General features: G+C 46.7%; 1 protein-coding gene across 15 annotated transcripts in view; it reads left to right on the top strand.

Annotated features, from left to right (window-relative positions):
- LARS2 (leucyl-tRNA synthetase 2, mitochondrial) overlaps positions 1 to 19,482 on the top strand; it is a 194,054-nt gene that overhangs the window by 74,037 nt on the left and 100,535 nt on the right. For 14 of the 15 annotated variants that reach the window (XR_015248421.1, XR_015248419.1, XR_015248423.1 and 11 more), the window contains one exon: positions 9,812 to 9,901. Coding sequence is in view for 9 of the 15 variants with exons in the window: in XM_086698442.1 (XP_086554568.1) it covers positions 9,812 to 9,901 (90 nt within the window). In the remaining 6 variants the exon portion in view is untranslated. Of the gene's footprint in view, positions 1 to 9,811; positions 9,902 to 12,804; positions 13,031 to 19,482 lie in introns of those variants that run through there. The other variant, XM_086698449.1, reaches the window with a different exon arrangement.

Here is a 19,482-nt window from a genome sequence, read left to right as displayed (position 1 = left end):
TCAAGAACTGTAAAATTGTAGGCTAGGGGCGCCTGGGTGGCTCAGTCGGTTGAGTGTTGTCTGACTCCGGCTCAGGTCATGATTTTGCAGTTCGTCGGTTCAAGCCCCGTGTTGGGCTCTGTGCTGACAGCTCAGAGCCTGGAGCCTTCTTCGGATTTTGTATTTCCCTCGCTGTCTGCCCCTCCCCCATTCGTGCTCTGTCTCTCTCTCAAAAATAAATAAAGATTAAAAAACATTTTTTTAAACCTGTAGGCTAATTCTAAGTAATACACAGTCACTGTATGAAATCAGTGAAATTAAGAAAAAATTATTTTAATCTTTATTTATTTTTGAGAGAGGGAGAGAAACAGAGCACAAGCAGGGGAGGGGCAGAGAGAGAGGGAGACACAGAATCTGAAGCAGGCTCCAGGCTCTGAGCTGTCAGCACAGAGCCCGATGTGGGGCTTGAACTCACAAGCTGGGAGATCATGACCTGAGCCGAAGTTGGATGCTTAACTGACTGAGCCACCCAGGTGCCCCTGAAATTGGTGAAGTTTAGAAAACTGTTTATAGTTTTGAGAACATCGCCCATGGTCAGTGTCATCCTGAGACAACCCCATGTCTGTTTATGTTGGCGTTTTTTTCCCCTGGTATTCTTTTTATTTTTTTCATTATATAATTGGAGCCATAAAATACACTCAATTTTGTATCAAGTAGCATATTCTCATGTCATTAAACGTTACATCGAGTTTATGTAAGGATATAATATTTAAGCCATTTCATTTGTTCTAGCTTTAGTGCACCTTGTACAGATATTCAGATAGAAAGACATCTTATGTAAACATTTATAACACAAGTTTAAATATATGTGGCACATGTTTGGTTCATATAGCTCTCCCTGCTTTGAAAACACTCGTCATGAATGTCTTGTTAAAAAAGTCAAGGTGACATTGAGGGGTGCCTGGGTGGCTCAGTTGGTTGAGTGTCCGACTTCGGCTCGGTTGTGATCTCATGGTTCGTGAGTTCGAACCCCATATCGGGCTCTGTCCCGACAGCTTAGAGCCTGGAGCCTCCTTCAGATTCTGTCTCCCTCTCTCTCTCTGCCTGTTCCCCATTCGCGCTCTGTCTCCCTCTCTCTCAGTAATAAATACACATGAAATAAAAAGTCAAGGTGACATTGAGAGGAAGAAAGCATTTGAAGCAGTGCAGGTACTGAGTCATGTAGACCCGTGTTGGCACCGTCATTTAGCCTCCTTGTAGCCACGCCACCTTAAACGGGTTACTGTGGGTCTCCATTCTCTGGTCTGTAAGATGATTATTGTACTCACTCAACAGCCACTTACTAAATATCCACTGCCCCAGGTAGTGTTCTAGGCACTTGGAATACATCAGTGGGAGGGAAAAAGACAACACTCTTTGTTTCACAGAGGAACCTTGAAACCAGTGGCCTGGGGGTCAGGGGAGGAGGGGAGACAAAATGGGTGATACACATAATAAATAAGTAATGAAGTATGATAGAAGGTCTTAAGTGGGGGCGCCAGGGTGGCTCAATCAGTTAATCATCCGACTCAGTTCAGGTCGTGATCTCCCAGTTCACGGGATCAAGCCCCACATCGGACTCTGTGCTGACGGTGTGGAGCCTGCTTGGGATTCTCTGTCTCCACCCCCCTCTGCCCCTCCCCCTGCTTGTGCACTTGCTCTCTCTCTCTCTCAAAATAAATAAATAAACATTAAAAAAAAAAAAAAAAAAGGCCATAAGCGCTATGAAAAGAAAAAAGGTAGAATAGGGTAAGGGCAGGCAGGAGGACCAGGAGCGAACTGCAGTTTGAAATAGGGGGCTCAGGCCCCTGCTGCAATAACCAGAGAGACTGACTCCTGGCATCGTAATAAGAACCAAGCGACGGGCTCCTGAACAGCCCAGACCGAGTCCGGTACTCCGTCAGGGCCAGGGAAATGCTTGCCCGCTGTTGTTACTCCTGAAAGGACAGTCACCCTGATTCCTTCATGTGATTCCCTCATTCCGCTCCCTTTTACCCAGACCTCCTGGGAGCGCGTGTTCGAGTCCGTCCAGGCACAGCCAGGCAGGCCAGGCCGTACTTTTCAAGGTGCCGTTTCACTCCCTGATGTCCCTCTGAGTCGAGAGGCCTGGGTTTCAGTTTCCCTTCTGCACGCCCCCCACCAAGTTGGGCAGTCCCCCCGCCGCCGCCCCCCTGCCCTGGCCGAGTGTGTAACATAGCGTGCACAGCGCCCACCTCAGAGAGCTGCTGTGGGGAGTGAGATGAGAGGAGGAGGTAAGACCAGTGTGGGGAGCACAGAGCTGTGCACAGACGTGTCCTGTCACGTGCTAAGTAAGACCCCACCCCCCCAGCCGGGGCTGTGCTGTGCCATCTGAATCCGCTTTCTCTGCCCCGCTCCTGCCTGAGGTCCCTGTTAGAAGCATCTAAGCGAGGACTTGGGCACCTTCCTTGTCACTCTCTTCCCCTTGTTGGCTTGGCACAGCCTTTCTTCCTAGAAGCGTTTCTCCTCCGGGCAGAGAAGTGAGCTGTCAGAAAGTCCGACATGTTTTTAACATTTCTCTTTTTTTTTTTATTTTTATTTTTTAACGTTTATTTATTATTGAGAGACAGAGAGAGACAGAGCATGAGCATGGGAGAGGCAGAGAGAGAGGGAGACACAGAATCCGAAGCAGGCTCCAGTCTCTGAGCTGTCAGCACAGAGCTGGACGCGGGGCTTGAACTCACGAACCGCAAGATCATGACCTGAGCTGAAGTCAGACGCTTAACCAGCTAAGCCACCGAAGCACCCTGAGTCCGACATGTTTTTGAGCAGCCGACCATTGAGCGCAGCTAGTTACCCAATCTGGTTGCCGTGCCTGTTGTCACAAAGGCGGGTTTCAGGTGGTCATTTCTTATTGTGTCCCGACTGTGTCTGTCTTGGGAAGGCAGAGAGGGCAAGGACTAACTGAGAACAGAGGGTATCTGCTGTGGGCAGGATGGGCATCCAGGCAGGCGGGTGGAGAGATCCCTCTTAGAAAAGGACACTGGAGACCTTGCTAGAAATCGCCTATCCAGGGGCACCTGGGTGTCTCAGCAGTCAGTTAAGCATCCGACTTCAGCTCAGGTCATGATCTCATAGTTTGTGGGCTCAAGCCCCACGTCGGGCTCTGTGCCGACAGCTTGGGGCCTGCTTGGGATTCTTTGTCTCCCTCTCTCACTCTGCCCCTCCTGTGCTCGCACTCTTTCTCTCTCTCTCAAAAATAAATAATAAACATTAAAAAAAAAAAAAAAAGAAATCTCCTATTGACTCGATTGTGCCCTTGGCTCCCATCGACGCTTGACTAAATTCTGTGAAGACAGGAAGGCAGGACTGGATCCTGTCTCTCATGCAGCATTTTGGAGGGAGATGTGTTGGGGGTGGGGGGAACCTCTTTGCGGGGATTCTCAACTCCGGCTGCACGTGAAGTTTCCGGGGCAGGGGTGGGACCCAGGCACCAGGAGCTGCTACTGCTCCTTCCCACGGTGCCGCCAAGTTCAAGAACCAGTGCTAAGTTTAGTGGACTTAATACAGGGGTGGCTGTTAATGTCCCACTCGGGCAGATTTCCCCCCTCTTCCTTTTGCCAGCACGGCAGGTGCACGGAACTGTGGACTGGAGCCTTGAACCAGCACCAGTGAGGAACATCTAATAGAGCCTGGATTTTTTTTTTTTTGTCTTAAGCTGCACAATATGAATCCTGAGGCTGGTTCCTCTGGCCTTTGAGCTATGCTATACTTTCAGAACCCCTTCCCTCTAGAACTGGAGAAACAGAGGGAATAAAAAAGACGAGGTCATTACCATACATTTCCCTTGGCTCCGTTGCAATAAGGACCAGAGGACAAAAATGCCTGGTAGGAAAGATCAGTCTTTCAAAAGGGCCATGGGCCCCTCTGTCCTCCATTTCCAGCCTTCATTGTTTTGAAGGCAGGAGGCCCACAGACTGGGGAGAGGTGGCAAATGCCTTGTCGCTGGAAAGCGTGACGCGTGGTGGTTGCTTGCCTTTCTTACCAGCGTACGTGGCCTCCAAACGATGGACGAACATGCCGCCTTAGGTTTTTGTTTCATTTGTTGGATCCTGATAGCTACCCTGAATAAGTTGAGGTTGCAAGGCAGACAATGCATGATGGCTTTGCGTGATGTCAGCTGTTCTGTGATCTGGGACCGATGTCTGTCAGGGACGCCAAGGGACCAAGGAACAGAGACCCAAGTAAACCCTGCTGGAGCAGAGGGGCATTGGGGAGGTGACCTATCTGGCTCTCCCTGCCTGGGGTGGATGTGCCCTAGAGGTGACGAACAGCCACGTGTGGAGTACTCCATCTGGTCATGTGTTGGCCCTTCCCCTCTTAAAGGCCACCTCTTTTTAGTCACAAGGCCGATATTCGGGAAGGGATAGCGATGGTGAGTGACAGTGACTTAGTCCTCCAGTCTCTCTTTCGCCTTGTCCCAGCGGCCCCCGCCTCTGAGCGTGTGATAGCCAGGCCAGTCTCACTGCTCCACGACATGCCCTGGGCCAAGCCAAGGGAAGTGGCATCAGCCACCTCACCCACGTGGCCAGCACGCGCTCCGCAAACATTACTGCGTTTGTCCTCTCGGGTGGGATCCGTTACCCCAGTGTTCTCGACGGGGACACCTGGCTAGAGTCACAAAGTTAATGTCGATATGAGGACTCGAACCCGTCGGTTGGCTTCCAAGTGGTACGTCTTTCCCGTAGATCAGGCTCTCTCAGACTCTACTTGTAGTGAGCAGCGTGAGCCTGAGGAGACCTTCCGTGAGGTACATGGAAGGTGACTGACTGCCCGGATTCTTCCTTTACAGACCAAAAGCTGGTGTATGTCATGAACAGACGGGAAAGTAGGTCCAGTCTTCTTAGGCTTCGTCATGGCTAAATCACTGTGTAACAGGAGCTCCTGGCAAGGCCGATTTTGCTATTAACTCGTGCGCCTTGTGAGGTATGGGAGGCAGGCCTCAAAGGATGATGTTTGCTTTTTTTATTTTTTATTTTTTTTAATGTTTACTTATTTATTTATTTTTATTTTCGAGAGAGAGAGAGAAAAAGAGAGACCGAGTGCGAGCAGGGGAGGGGCAGAGAGAGAGGGAGACACAGAATCCAAAGCAGGCTCCAGGCTCCGAGCTGTCAGCACAGAGCCCGACACGGGCCTTGAACTCAGGAACCGTGAGACCGTGACCTGAGCTGAAGTCGGACACTTAACCGACAGGCGCCCCAAAGGATGATGTTCGGAGCCTCACCTGTGTTCTGAGGGAGCACACCTCCTGCATTGGGCTCTCTGTTTTGCTGTGAATGTGCAAAATACTTTAATGCTAAAAACCCGGTATCGTAAAATGGAAAATTGCAGCATGGAGGAATGAGTCCAGTTGAGATCCTAGATTCATAAATTTAGTCTCCTGACAGCTAGATTGTGCTTTCCGGAGTTCAGGGGGATATAAAAGTCAACACCTTTATGTAGATCTACGTGGAGTACGGTTGAATTGCAGCTGTTTTTGGAGCTATAACTTTGAATTACTTGGTTTTGTTATAAAAACGAGTTTACAGCAACATGGGTGTTGGCTTGTTTGGAAAACAGGGCAGAGGAAAGCAGGGGAACGAAAAGCGGTTTGGAACACGGTGAACATCCTTCGCTTGACCTCTCCGGTGGTCTCACGGGGGGGGGGGGGGGGGAGTTTTTTACCAGGTTGGCACCGCCCCCCCAGCTTGCGGGCATCTATGGTTGACAGGCCCATGGACACAGGGCTCCCCCTTGGGGTCACTGGCAACGCTGGGCCTGGAGGGGGGCGAGATTCCAACAGACGTTTATTTAAACTCTTATCTATTCAGCAACTGTCTCGTGGGAGGGGGTAAACTGATGTTGTATCAAGAAAAACTGTCTGCGTCTCCAATTTCAAAAGAGGAAATTTATTACATGAAGTCATTACGTGAGATTTGCCAAGTCAGAAAACTACTTGGAGGCATACCACGTGATTTCAAATTGAGATCGCAGAATCAATCACTCGTTTCCCGGTGAGTAGCACTTTGCATACAAAGCGGGGTTGCAGACTTGATAGGTCTCTCTGCCTGTTGGTCTTGGAGTTGGTAGAAGGGTGGGGAGTTGGGTCCCACCGCATAATTCCCGTGTACCTGCGAGACGTACTTCACAGAGATGCGTTCCCACCAGCTGGAGAGGGCAAGCCAAGTTAATTTACTTGTGTTTCCACTTTTAGGGCTCTTTCTGGAATGCCCAGTAGAGAGTTGCTTTTGTTCACTGTCTCTTCATCTGCCGGCACAGGGTTTCTCCCCTTGGTACCGGTGACCTTCTGGGCTAAATAAGTGTTTGTTCTGGGGACCGTCTTGTGCATTGTAGGGTCCTGCCACCACACTACAGTAGTGCCAGAGATGTTTCCAGGCATTATCAGATGTCCCTGAAGAGAGGATGGTCTGTGTTGACAACTCTTTTCTTAGGAAAAGGAAGGAAGCAAGGGCTGTTAACAACTGCAATTCAGCCGTACTCCACATAGATCTACATAAAGGTGTCGACTTTTATATCCCCTTGAACTCCAACCCCCCCAGAAGACCTTTGTCTGCAGGAGTGGGATTTAAGTAAATAGTTCCCCAAACATGAAATTTCTAGCCGGTTGGCCAAAGTCAAAGTTTTTAAAGCGGTTTAATTCCATCAAGATGTCTTTGATGATTTTCGCTGAGATGAGGCATCAGACACCCAGAAATAGTTACTGGGACTGGGGGGGGGGGGGGGACGGGGTCTTTTAAATTAGCAAATCAAGAAAGGTTCCAGAAGGGTTCTGTGACTTTTTTAGGAAATGCATTTCTCTTCTTTTTTTTTTTTTTCCTTCTTATATTTAGTTTTGAGAGAGAGACAGAGCACGAGTGAGGGAGGGGCAGAGAGAGAGAGGGAGACACAGAATCCCAAGCAGGCTCCAGGCTCTGAGCTGTGAACACAGAGCCCGACGTGGGCCTCGAACTCATGAACCTCGAGATCTTGACCTGAGCCGAAGTCGAGCCGGCTTCACCGGCTGAGCCACCCCGGCGCCCCTCAGGAAATGTGTTTCTGAGCCGGGTTCAGCATGTTTGTGGTTCTCATGGGCCTGGCTCCTGGGGAAGCCTGGTGAGTGCTTGTTCTGGTGTCTCTTCACGAGCAGAGTGCATGCTATTGAAGGTGCCGGCTGGGCCCTGTGGGCAGCAGATGGGAGTAAACGGTCAGGAGGGCATATCCTGTCCTCAGGATCTCCTCTGGGCAGGCGACGCGGGGGGACAGTGGGAACGAGGTGAACACGTGTTGAAATCCAACTGTCGGGAGTGGATTATGGTCCTTGGAGCAGTGGTTTTCAAGCTGTACTCTTAGCAGCTGACGTTACTTGTTTTTCAAACAATATGCGCAGAAACCCAATATAAATAAAATGGATCAGAGCCAAGTTTGAGGCCAAGGGCGCAAGAAGGGGGCCCAGGGTCCCTTATCCCTCGCCTCACCTCACCTCACCTCACCTTCCCTCATTTCTGAGAACACGCCTTGCGTTACTCGTCTGACTGAAAGGCTAGTGCTTGGTTGGATAGTGATCTTTTTTTTTTCCCCCCCGACTGGATCTATTATCTTTTTTTCTAGTAAAAGTAATTTTCAAAACCATAAACCAAGATGAAGATAATAATGATGTTCCATTGCTGTTTAATTTTTCTCTCAACATGGAGGCAGATTCAGGGGCTGAGAACATAACACACGTACATACACATGTATATGTATATATATTCATTTGAAGTATTTTGATATTCTATTATGAAAAACTTAAATATATAGAAAAATAGAGGGGCGTCTGGGTAGTTTAGGCAGTTGAGTGTCCGACTTCGGCTCAGGTCATGATCTCACGGTTCATGAGTTTGATCCCCACATCCGGCTCACTGCTGTCAGCCCAGAGCCGGGTTCGGATCTTCTGTCCCCCTCTTTCAGCCCCTCCCTTGCTTCCACTCTCCCCTAATTAATTAATTAATTAATAGAGAAAAGAGAACTCTGTTTCCCTCAGTGTAACAGTTGTCATTATCTTGGTCACATTTGCTTTATGTCTTTCCTTAAACTAATGGATAAGAATTTTAAAAGACGTTCACAATAACAAGGTCTGGGAATATTTTTACCCAGTTCCCCCACCCCCCACCCGCCCCCTGCCCCAGTTCATCTTGTGGACCATTGTGATTTGAATTTAATTTGTGAAACCTACATGAGGGATCCAAATTTGATTCAGCACGCAAGCGTTCTTGGCGTCTGTGTAGTTTATTTTTCATTCAACAGTGCTTTGGGGGTGCCTCAACCTGAGCAAAATGAAACGTACTAGAACATTGCTCCTGCCCTGGGTTTTGTTAGAAAATGGGAGTTCTTAGGTGGCTTTTCTAGAAAACTGAGGAAAATGGGTTGTGTGTGCCACGCCTGCAAGGTCTGGGGTGGGCAGGTGGCGGGGTGGACAAAAGATAATAAAATACCAGATGAATTTGGAGGCTTGGGGGAACAAGCCCTCCCATAGTGTGCCGGTCCCATTCTGGAGTTGGCAGAGCGCTTTGTGCATGATGTCCCTGCAGACCTGGTGTCCTAGGGCCTCGGGACTGTATTGTGTGGGTCACAGCCTTGGCATGGCATGGGGCCAGCCCACCAGGGGACAGCTCTAGTGTGAGCAAAGCCATTACACCAGTGGGTTATTCACTACCTGCCTTGCAATTGGGAGTGGAAGAGTGATCAGAGTTGAATTCCTTGTTTTCTCAGAGTTTACTGTGCTATTTTAGCACATAAAAGGACCCGGGAATCTTACATGAGAAAAAATAGCCCATTGGGGGTCCCAGGAGATTAGCTGACACCTTGCCAGGTTCCTGTCACACTGGCCCTCCCATCCTGAGTTTTCAAGTCTCTCTTCATTCATTCATTCATTCATTCAAAGAAAGATGGAGTTATATGCACTTTTGATAGAAGTATGCCTTGTATCAGTAGTCCATCCCAAATGGAACGATTTGGCCCTACCCTGCATTCATTTCTATGTTAGCTATTTTCTTGAAGTTCAAGAGCACTAGAAAAGAAACAATGTGGTATAGTGTAAGGGTTTTACGCTTACTTGAATTTTTCAACGTAGAGCTTGGTTAATCAGTAACTTATTTTTAAAGATTCTGTAGCAAATGTGTTCTCAGGGCAGAAAACAGATTTTTGGAACCTTGGATTTAGGCTTGGAAATACAAGCCAGGTGATTTCTCACTAAGTTTAATTTCTAATAATGATTTTAATGGGTCTTCCTAAACCAGGCAACAGCCTGAGTCACGGAATATAAATGAGTCTGAAGGAGCTTCCAGGTCCCAGTTATACGTAGAAACACAAGATTTGTTTTCAAATGAGCGTCCTACTGAAGCAGGCAGATATTCGTCTTGAATTCTGTGATTGCTTTTAAAATGAACTATGTTCACGAATTAGCATCACGATTCCCAAAATACGTGCTGACAAAAATGGTGATACCCAATTTCGTACAATGTAACTCATCTGTTACTTGCATGGATAGGGGGGAGAGGTGTGCAGAAAACTTTCAGTTTCTTTTCATTAAACTGACCCTGGGAAAGGTAGGGGTGGCGTTTCAGCAACTCCTTTCTTTCCAGAATGAATTGCTTCTTCCCTCACTTTATGAATTGGTAGAAAATATGTAAGTTGGTGAATATTTTTGCGGTGTGATCGCTTTTCAAAATTGAATCGCGAGGCCAACGCATCTGTTGATACTGATGTGAGGGGGAATGTTTACAATGGCCTGTGACTGATTTTTCCTCCTCTTTGGCAGGAAATAACTACATGTTTGCCAGATTACTACAAGTGGACTCAGTACCTCTTTATTAAACTCTATGAGGCTGGACTGGCCTATCAAAAGGAGGTAAGTTAAAGATAGCTGCATTTTATTTTATTTTATTTTATTTTATTTTATTTTATTTTATTTTATTTTAATTAATTTTAATTTATTATTTATTTATTGTGAAAAAGAGAGCATAAGTGAGTAAGGAGGGGCAGAGAGAGAGAATCCCAGGAGGGACAGAGAGAGAGAGAGAAAGAGAGAGAAACAGGGCTTGTGTTTTACCCAAAGTGGGGCTTGTGCTCTACCCGACGTGGGACTCGAATTCACGAATTATGAGATCGTGATCTGAGCCGAAGTCAGTGCTTAACAACTGAGCCACCCAGGCATCCAAAGTTACCCGCATTAAAGAATTTTTTTATCTCCTCAGTCTTACTAGAGCACATCGTTGTTAATTAACATACAGACCCTGTTTGCACAGGAGCAATGAAAATGAGCACTGCCTCAAGTTCATGGAATCATTTTTAGCAGACCCAGAGAGTAACTACTGCCTGGCTTAGCATGGTGCCTCCGGAACGGGGCTGGGGCTTCTTAATTCTACCACAGAGTATCTGGTGCCGATAATGATATCATGCAGGGAGCATAGGAAGAGCGGAAGTTTCTCTACTCTTAGCTCAGCTAGGAGTGCCGGCTGGGCGACCTCACTCCAGGAATTGTGGTTTGTCATCTGCTAAAAGGGGTGATAGCATCTCCCTCACATGGCCTTGGGAAGATCAGAGGTGCTGTTGATTTTTTTAAATTTTTAAAATTTTTAAAAAAATTTTTTAACGTTTATTTATTTTTGAGACAGAGAGAGACAGAGCATGAACGGGGGAGGGGCAGAGAGAGAGGGAGACACAGAATCAGAAGCAGGCTCCAGGCTCTGAGCCATCAGCCCAGAGCCCGACGCTGGGCTCGAACTCACGGACCGCGAGATCGTGACCTGAGCCGAAGTCGGACGCCTAACCCGCTGAGCCACCCAGGCGCCCCCAGAGGTTCTGTTTAAAGAACAGCTATCATAGTGCCTGCACATCGTGGTCTCCCAAGAAATGGAGGGGCTTTTACTGCAGGGGCTCAGTAATGGTCAATAAGCCTCAGATGGTGAGAGAGAGGGAAACACTGCCATAGTGTGGCCGGGTGCTGTACTCTCCAGTATAGTAGTTGCTAGCAGCGTGTGGTTGTTGATACTTAAAGTAATTCAGATGGAATAATATTAATAACGGTCCTCAGTCACCAGCCACGTTCATGCGTTCATGCTAGTATTGGACAGCACAGACACGGAACATTTCCATCGAAACAGAATGACCTACCAGCTGCACCGGTCTAGCCAATTCAGGAGTAACAAGTAGAAAATCCATTGTCCCTTTACGCTTGAGTCCTTCTCCTCTGACCAGAGGGATTTCATGACATAGAATCACATTTGCTTTTCTGCGGTCACATCACACAGCTGGGTCTTGCGGTGAACAGAACTTACGTAAGTGTTCTGTTTGAAGTTGAACAGTTTTTAGGGTCGGTAGGGAGACCAACGCAGAAGCCTCGTGGTGAAGTTCAGAATAAAACCAAAATGCCGTACACCTCGACATCCACATCGTATGGCTGACCAAAATCAGGAGGTGAAACTGGGGAAGAGAAGTAGAAGCCAGCGTGAGGTGGTCCCTTTATGGTTCATAACAAGGAGGCATAGATCAGGAACTAGAGCTGTACGTCTATTTTCTTATAGTTAGAAAGGTAGCTATGAAAGGTCAAGGTAGCAAAGACCCAAGAATGAGAAGAGGCGTTGGGGGTGGGAGGAGGGCTGAATGACCATGCGGAGTATCTTGTTTCATGGGTCAATAGAACCGTCTAAAGATAATCTGTCAAAACTGAAGTGTAGTTTTATTAAAGTTACGATGGTAAACACCAGAAGAACTAACTGCGTGGAAGCTGCTCAAAGCGGGGGAATATTTTAATACCCGTTTAAGATCATTACGAATGTTCTTTTTTGATACTCCGCCCAAACTCAACAAGCATCGGTTTCTTAAAGGTGAGTTGCGGTGTTAAATCTGAAACATCAGTGAACTTTTGTACTCTTCCATTATGATGCATCCGTCTGTCCTGCATGCTGGGTGGATTTTATTTTTTTACCCACACATACTCTTGTAACATCACACATTGGTCACTTGGAAAACACCGGTAGGTGTAGTGAGTGACGTAGATCTTCCAAATGTTGACATATTTCACCCGCAGGAATATCATCAGAAGAGTTTTTAAGTGGTAGGAAGCTGTGAAGTTCATGGTGGCCGGATACAAGTTTCCTAAAATTCTGATTTTCACTTCATAGTTCAGATTGTATCATTGGCAGCAGAAACCATCCGTGGTTTTCCTTGGAGCAACAGGCTTGCTTTGTTTAATTTTGAGAAAACGTTTGTCAGACTCCTACGTGTCAATAACCATAGTTTATCGTTAGTCATTCTTTCACATGGAAACACAAGTTATTGAAAAAACTGGCTACTCCTTCCGGTTCACCACCCAGACAGTTGTGGCTGTGCTTTTTCCCCGAGACAACTGTCACTTTGTGTGGCCGCACTTCTTATGCCTGCGTCCCATTGCGTCGCAGAAAATACCAAGAGGACGTGTGTTCAAGTGTTAAAATGTAAGAATGTGAATACAGGGGGGCACCTGGGTGGCTCAGGCGGTTGGGCGTCCGACCTCGGCTCAGGTCATGATCTCACAGTTCATGAGTTCGAGCCCCGCGTCGGGCTCTGTGCTGACAGCTCAGAGCCGGGAGTCTGCTTCGGATTCTGCGTCTCCCTCTCTCTCTGCTGCTCCCCTGCTCATGCTCTGTCTCCATTTCAAAAATAAACATTTAAAAATTAAAAACAAAAAGAATGTGAATACGTTTTATGGCTTTGTCAAGCACAGTATTAGTGAAACCGACTTTCCCCCCTTTCTGCTGAGTGCACAGTAGGGAAGGATCCAGTGACTGCTGGCAGAGTCTGGTGCCACCACCTTGATTCATGCTGAGGGCCGAAGGTCTCAGCCACCATCACGCTTGCACCATTGTTGCAGATGTGAACACAAGGAGAAAGGCAAACAGGGTCTTATTATTGTAACGAAAAGAGTTTTGATCTGCAGATCCCTGGCAAAGGGCCACAGGGACCCCCAGAGGTCACACTTGGAGAACCATTGTACAAAGTAGGCAGCCCCTACCCCAGCTCCCATCTTTAAGTTAAGAATATTAAAATGTTGATTATTTTAAAATACTATGTTGTTGAATAGATTGTACTTTTTCGGAGAAAGTGTTGAGTCCCCATTAACATTTGGGATGCATTGACTGAGAATTTTGTGCTACTGGGCCATCCTGATGTTCAACCACTGTGGACTCTCCTGGGTCAATTTAATTTCTTTTAAAGTAAAGACTTAAGAAAAGTTGTTAATGTTTATTTATTTTAGAAAGATAGTGGTTTTGTTGCTGGTTGTGGACTGAAAGGCTTTTGGTGTATTGATTTTTTTTGTGTCCACTAAATTGTCATGATCTTAAGAAAAAATCATAAGTAGAATACAAAAAACGCACACTTGCTGTATTGTTTGAAGATCAGTGTTAGCCCCAATCCAGGGTATTATTCCATGGGTCTCCTTTTATTGGAAAGCTATTTTCAAATTGGCTTTAACACCTAAAACATCTTGGTGTCCGTTGGCGTTCCATTCCTAGGGTTTATTTCAAAATACAAGCTTTTGAAATTAACATCAGAAAGCTAATTGACTTTAGAAAACCTGCACATAGCATACTCTGTAAAGCATATTTAGCCAAAAACAACCCGCATATTAATACCTTTCCTCTAATGGCATTGTTGTAACTTTTTTTGAAATAGGAAATAGCCTTAACCCTTAAAGACAGTTCTGCTTAGAAGCTGCACAAATGAACTTAGATTTAGGGAAAGCGTTTCAGCAGAGCATTACTAAACATAACTGGAGTGTTGCAGTCTTTTGTTCTTGACTCACCCCATCCATCAAAATGCTCATTTCCTTTGCAAAAGGAATCTCTTCTTGCTCTTGCCAAACAAAAATATTTCCAGCCAAAAATATGAATATAAAGACCTCCGCTTGGCAGAACGTGAGTTTCACCTCTCTGGTTTAAAAAAAAAAAAAAAAATGTGGTGGATGCAGTTAGCGGGGAGGGTGCTGTATTATGCTTGGGCATTCTGGGGAATTATGGAGGCCACCTAATCTGTGGGTTTGTCTTTGGCCTCCTCCGTGATTTCGGAGGCGGCTGGTGACAGTGCTGATGGCACCCACCTGCGCTGGGTTTGCCGTGTGGCCTCGTGGTGGGGGAGCTACTGAAGGAAACACTGTACCAACAGGCAGCCTGTCCCGCTCTGCCCCCTCGTGGCTTTGGAAGGTGGTGACGGTAAATAACCGGTAGCCTTAGAAACCGTCCTCTCCGGACTCTGTCCAAGCCCAGGCCCCTCCTGGATGGAATGGAGCGAGATGGATTTTGAGAGTTCAACCTTTTCATGCGATCTAGGTGGCGTTCCTTAATTACACATCGTTTTGTCAGGAAAAAAGCTAATGGACCTTAGAAAATCAATACCCTAAAACATCCTTCTGGAGCCTGAAGCTGCCTGAGAGCACACTCAGGAAAGGTTTTTGGGTAGTATGAAAGCAGAGCCCGAGGAGAAAGAAGCAAGGGAAATGGTGGAGAGTAGCCAAGCGCCCGAGGAGTGATGTGTGGGTCAGGAGACGGAAGGGTGCTAATGGAGGATGTGATCTAGAAGGGACTGGCACCCTGTGTGAAGGGTAAGACCCAGGAGGGGCAAAGGGAAGGAGCATCCTAGTAAAGGGAAGGAGGAGATTAGAAAGCAGGAGGTTTGGAACAGGAGGCACATTGGGGCGGCAGGTATCACGCAGCTGCCGTGCCATAGAGAGGAGAAGTGATACATGAGAATTCGAGGAGAAATTGCCCCAAGAATCTCCAACGGAGCCCGTAGTTGCCCACACCTCTGAGAACCCAGGGGCCAAGAAGGGGAGGTGGGAGGAGGCAAAAATGATGGGACACCCACCGTTATTGCCCAGAATCGATCCTTGTGAACATGGCCGATTGATGTTTATGATTGGGTCACGGTATGCATTTTAAAGAAATTGTCTTTAAGTTTGTTTATTTTGAGAGAGACAGAGACAGCACAGGTTGGGGAGGAACAGAGAGAGAGAGAGAGAGAGAGAGAGAGAGAGAGAGAATCCCAAGCAGGCTCCACACTGCCAACGCAGAGCCCGACGCGGGGCTCAAACTCATGAAACCGCCAGATCGTGACCTGAGCCACCCAGGTGCCCCACGTTGTGCATTTCTACAAGACATTCTGAAAGCTTCCCACAGATCACTCAAACAAACAAACGAACAAAAAAATAGGAATTCTGGTACTTAACCCTTGATCAACTGGGGAAATTCTCTGATCTGGAACGGCTCCTTCTGTGACATTGCGAGATAATTTAAGTGAGGGAAGCAGCGAGCAAGATCTGTTAGAGTTCAGCATGTTTGCAGATGTGTTAAGGATTTCATGTATTGATTTAATTACTTATTGATTTAAGGTTGATTTCAAAGTACAAGTACAGGCTGTATTTTACAAATAAGGCCAGGTAACTATAAAGGAACACAGAGTTGACTTTTAGGGGATGATAGCAAGCAGAAGGGCCAACCGGAAAAGGGAAGGAAATGACTGTAGTCAAGGAGGTTGTCCAGAAACAATAGTAATTGTGCTTGCTTGTTTGTGAGCAGACTGTGCTTGCTTACAAACCCGGATGTCCATCAAGTAAATGTTCAAGATGTGAAAATCAGGAATGCCGGATAAGAGAAGATCCTGGTTTCAAGGGAAGCTGTAGGATAGAGACAGTTTATAAGAGTGGAGACCCAAGGGGCATCCGGGTGGCTCAGTCAGCTAAGCGTCTTAACTTCGGCCCAGGTCACGATCTCACGGTTCACGATTCCGAGCCCCGCGTCGGGCTCTGTGCTGACAGCACGGAGCCTGGGGCCCACTTGGAGTTCTGTGTCTCTCCCCTCTCTCTCTCTGCCCATCCCCCGCCCCTGCACACACTCTCTCTCTCTCTCCTTCTCTCTCTCAAAAATAAATAAACACTAGGGCCCCTGGGTGGCTCAGTGGTTGACGCCTCCGACCTCAGCTCAGGCCGTGATCTCGCGGTTTGTGGGTTCGATCCCCGCATCAGGCTCTGTGCTGACAGCTCAGAGTCTGGAGCCTGCTTTGGATTCTGTGTCTCCTTCTCTGTTCCTCCCCTGCTTGCACTCTGTCTCTCTCTCAAAAATAAATAAAGATTTTTAAAAATAAAAAAAAAAATAAACAAAAAAAGAACGGAGACCCGATAAAAGGGATTTGGGAAGTAGTTCCTGGTGGCTTCACGAGGCTGCACGTTCTGCACATCCAGGACCCCGGGGGCCCTGCATGTGGCCCACCCCTGGGTCGACCACCTGTGGAAAGGCCGAGCCTGAGCCCTGCAGGTCTGTGGGTGGGCTGGCTTGTGGTCCTGGGAAGAAATGCGAATGGGTTCTCCCAGCCGATGCCTCTTCGATTTCAGATCTTATTTCCTTTGGTGCTTCTGCTCTCCCCCCAAGACTTTCACTGGGGGGAAATTGGTTTTGTGTTTTGCCTGTATTTGTCTTTCATTCAACGCCGGGGTTTTACGATAATGTGTAAGCCTCTTAGGAGCATATCTCCCTCGTTGCCTTTTGTAACCTAGAGCCTGAGAGATGCCAGGCCATGTGGGAAATGTTGATAAGAAAATAAAGTCCTGTTTGTTTTTGCAGTCTGTGGTACTGTTTGCTTCTCCTGTCTCCTTAGAGGTTTGCTGGGGGCCGGAGGCAGAAGTGCTGCATGAAGGGCTTTTTTTCTTTTTTCTGTTTTTTAAGTAAAAAAAAAAAAAAAAAAATTAAGTTTATTTATTTTGAGAGAGAGAGAGAGTGAGAGGGAGCAGGGGAGGGGCAGAGAGAGAGGGAGAGAGAGAGAATCCCCAGCAGGCTCTGCACTGTCAGCACAGAGCCCGATGCGGGGCTTGAACTCATGAACCATGAGATCATGACCTGAACAGAAACCTAGAGTCAGATGCTTAACTGACTGAGCCACCCAGGTGCCCCGGGCTTTTTTCCTTTGTTCTCTATACAGTTTTAGCTGTGCCTCTTTTGCGGGTTGGGGGCGGTTCATGAAAGACTTGTCTATGTTCCTAAACAATACTTGGTCTTTTTTTGTTTGTTTGTTTTTTTGTCTTTTATTTTAAGTGGTACCCTTCTCTCTAGCCCCTAATACAGGAAATAATAGCTATAATACTCATCCTTACTTTATCAGCCTAAAATTTTTAGGCCTAAGGCACTTTTGTCCTCTATTTTGTCTTTCTATATTTATGGATTCAAGATTTTTCCGGACCCTGAAATGAGAGGGACAAATCATTCCGTACAGATCTTTCCCATCCCGCCTCCACGCTTTGCAGGCTTATTAAGTTTTTCAACTGGACGCCCTGCGTTTCAGTTGTCAAAGCACAGCCCATAGATGGGTTAGTCTGTCCTCCACTCCTAATTTTTAGACATATCTCTGGATCAGTCACGGTCGTGGTGGGAAATAGGGAATACACCGGAAAGCAGTTATTGAAGAAGATGTAATAAAAAGACTGTTTTCGTGTAGAGTTTAGGGAAACCAGCAAGGGGTGATCAAACACCTGACATTCGCACCAGAGGGAAGCCTTTGCCACCCTAGGCTGAGGGGGCCGATACTAGGACTGGAAGAACAGTAGCAGAGGCCTCTGTGATAGAGGGTGTGGCCTTTGGTACCATTAGAGGAGGCCTGGCTGCGAAGTCCCCCGGGGGCACCTCCCACTGGTTGAGCACAGCTGGAGGGCAAGGGTCCAAGTTAATGCCGCCGCAGAGGTCAACTTTCTGGGGTGCAGACCACGGTGGAAAGAGGATTTGGAGGGGGAAACGGACAATGCTCAGCATCATCTCGTCTTAGAATTGCTTAGTAAAATTTTATTTCTCTCAGAAATTTTTGAGGGGCCCCCCCGGGTGGCCCAGTCGGTTAAGCGGCCGACTTCGGCTCAGGTCATGATCTCACGGTTCCTGAGTTCGAGCCCTGCGTCCAGCTCTGTGCTGACAGCTCAGAGCCTGGAGCCTGCTTTGGATTCTCTGTCTCCTTCTCTCTCTGCCCTTCCCCCACTCATTTTCTCTCTCTCTCTCTCTCTCTCTCTCTCTCTCTCTCTCTCTCAAAGATAAATAAACATTAAAAAAATTAAAAATAAAAAGTTTTTTGAAAACAATGTGTATCAAGTCAGGGTATTTCAGTGCCCAGACACATCTCCCCATATTCATTACCTTCTTTGTATTATGATTTACCTTAATGTCATAAAGGAGTGAACTTTGACGGCAGAGGGATTTATTGTAAATGACGATAGGAACTAATTAGAAGTCTGGAGAGAAGCCTCATAGTGGCTAAGACTGTAGGTTCAGAGTGAGCCAGTCTCGTGTATGGGCATAGATCTTGGAATATTGTTACCTTTCGGGGGCAGATACTGACTTAGGAGAAGGCACCACGGAATTTTCTGGGATGCTGGGAATGTTCTTTATCTTGATAATGAGTGATGATAACAATTTGTTGAGTTGTACACTTCAGATTTGTCCACACTGCTCTCTGTATGTTCTACTTGAACGTAAACAGGAGTTTTTAAAAGTTGCAAAAAAGTTTTACAGTTTTGAGAGACCTGAGTTCCTGCCCTTTCTCTGTCACTGACTGCGTGACCTCAGGCAAGTTATTTAATCTCTCTGTTCCTCAATTTCCTCCTCTGCAATCTGGGGGGAATAATATTCTTACCTCCACTGGCTGGTCTATGAACTCACAAGTGTAGATAGTGTGCTGCATGAGGGGCAGGTTTTCTACTAACACCACAAAGGTCTCTCGCCCAGTGAGTGGCATTTGATAGTAATTCTTGCTGCAAGTAAAAATAATAAAGATAATATTCTTACCTCCAAATGTGGTTGTGCAGGATTGGAAGAGCCAACCTTAGTTTGGCCCTTAAGCACAGCATCTAGCATATGGCAATCAGTCAGTAAATGTTAGCTATTTCTATTCAAATAAATATATTTGTTTCCCCTAAAACAACCTGATTCTACGAAGTTCCAGGTACCATGTTTTTTTTCTTTTCCTGTGTTTATTAAAATTTCCAATCACATAGGTTCATCTTTTGGCACAAGAAGATACCAAACTTGATTAGACAGATACTCACAGGCTTCCTCCCAAACCTGTTTGGTTTTTTTTTTTTTTTTTTTAAAGATATATTTTGGGGGGCACCCGGGTGGCTCAGTCGGTTAAGCGTCTGACTTTGGCTCAGGTCATGATCTCACGGTTCGTGGGTTCGAGCCCCACGTTAGGTCCTGTGCTGACAGCTCAGAGCCTGGAGCCTGCTCCGCATTCTGTGTCTCCCTCTCTCTCTCTCTGCCCCTCCCCCACTCACAGTCTCTTTCTCTCTCAAAAATAAACATTAAAAAATAATAAAATAATAAAAAGGATACTGGTTTTAAATTTCAATTTTAGTTAACATACAGTGCAGTATTGGTTTCAGGAGTAGAATTCCGTGATTCATCACTTACATACGACACCCAG

This window comes from Puma concolor, chromosome A2, assembly GCF_028749965.1.
Source record: "Puma concolor isolate L17-30 chromosome A2, mPumCon1.1.hap2, whole genome shotgun sequence".
NCBI lineage: Eukaryota > Metazoa > Chordata > Mammalia > Carnivora > Felidae > Puma > Puma concolor.
Note: the sequence above shows the minus strand (reverse complement) of the source record. Positions and strands in the feature narration are given on the sequence as shown.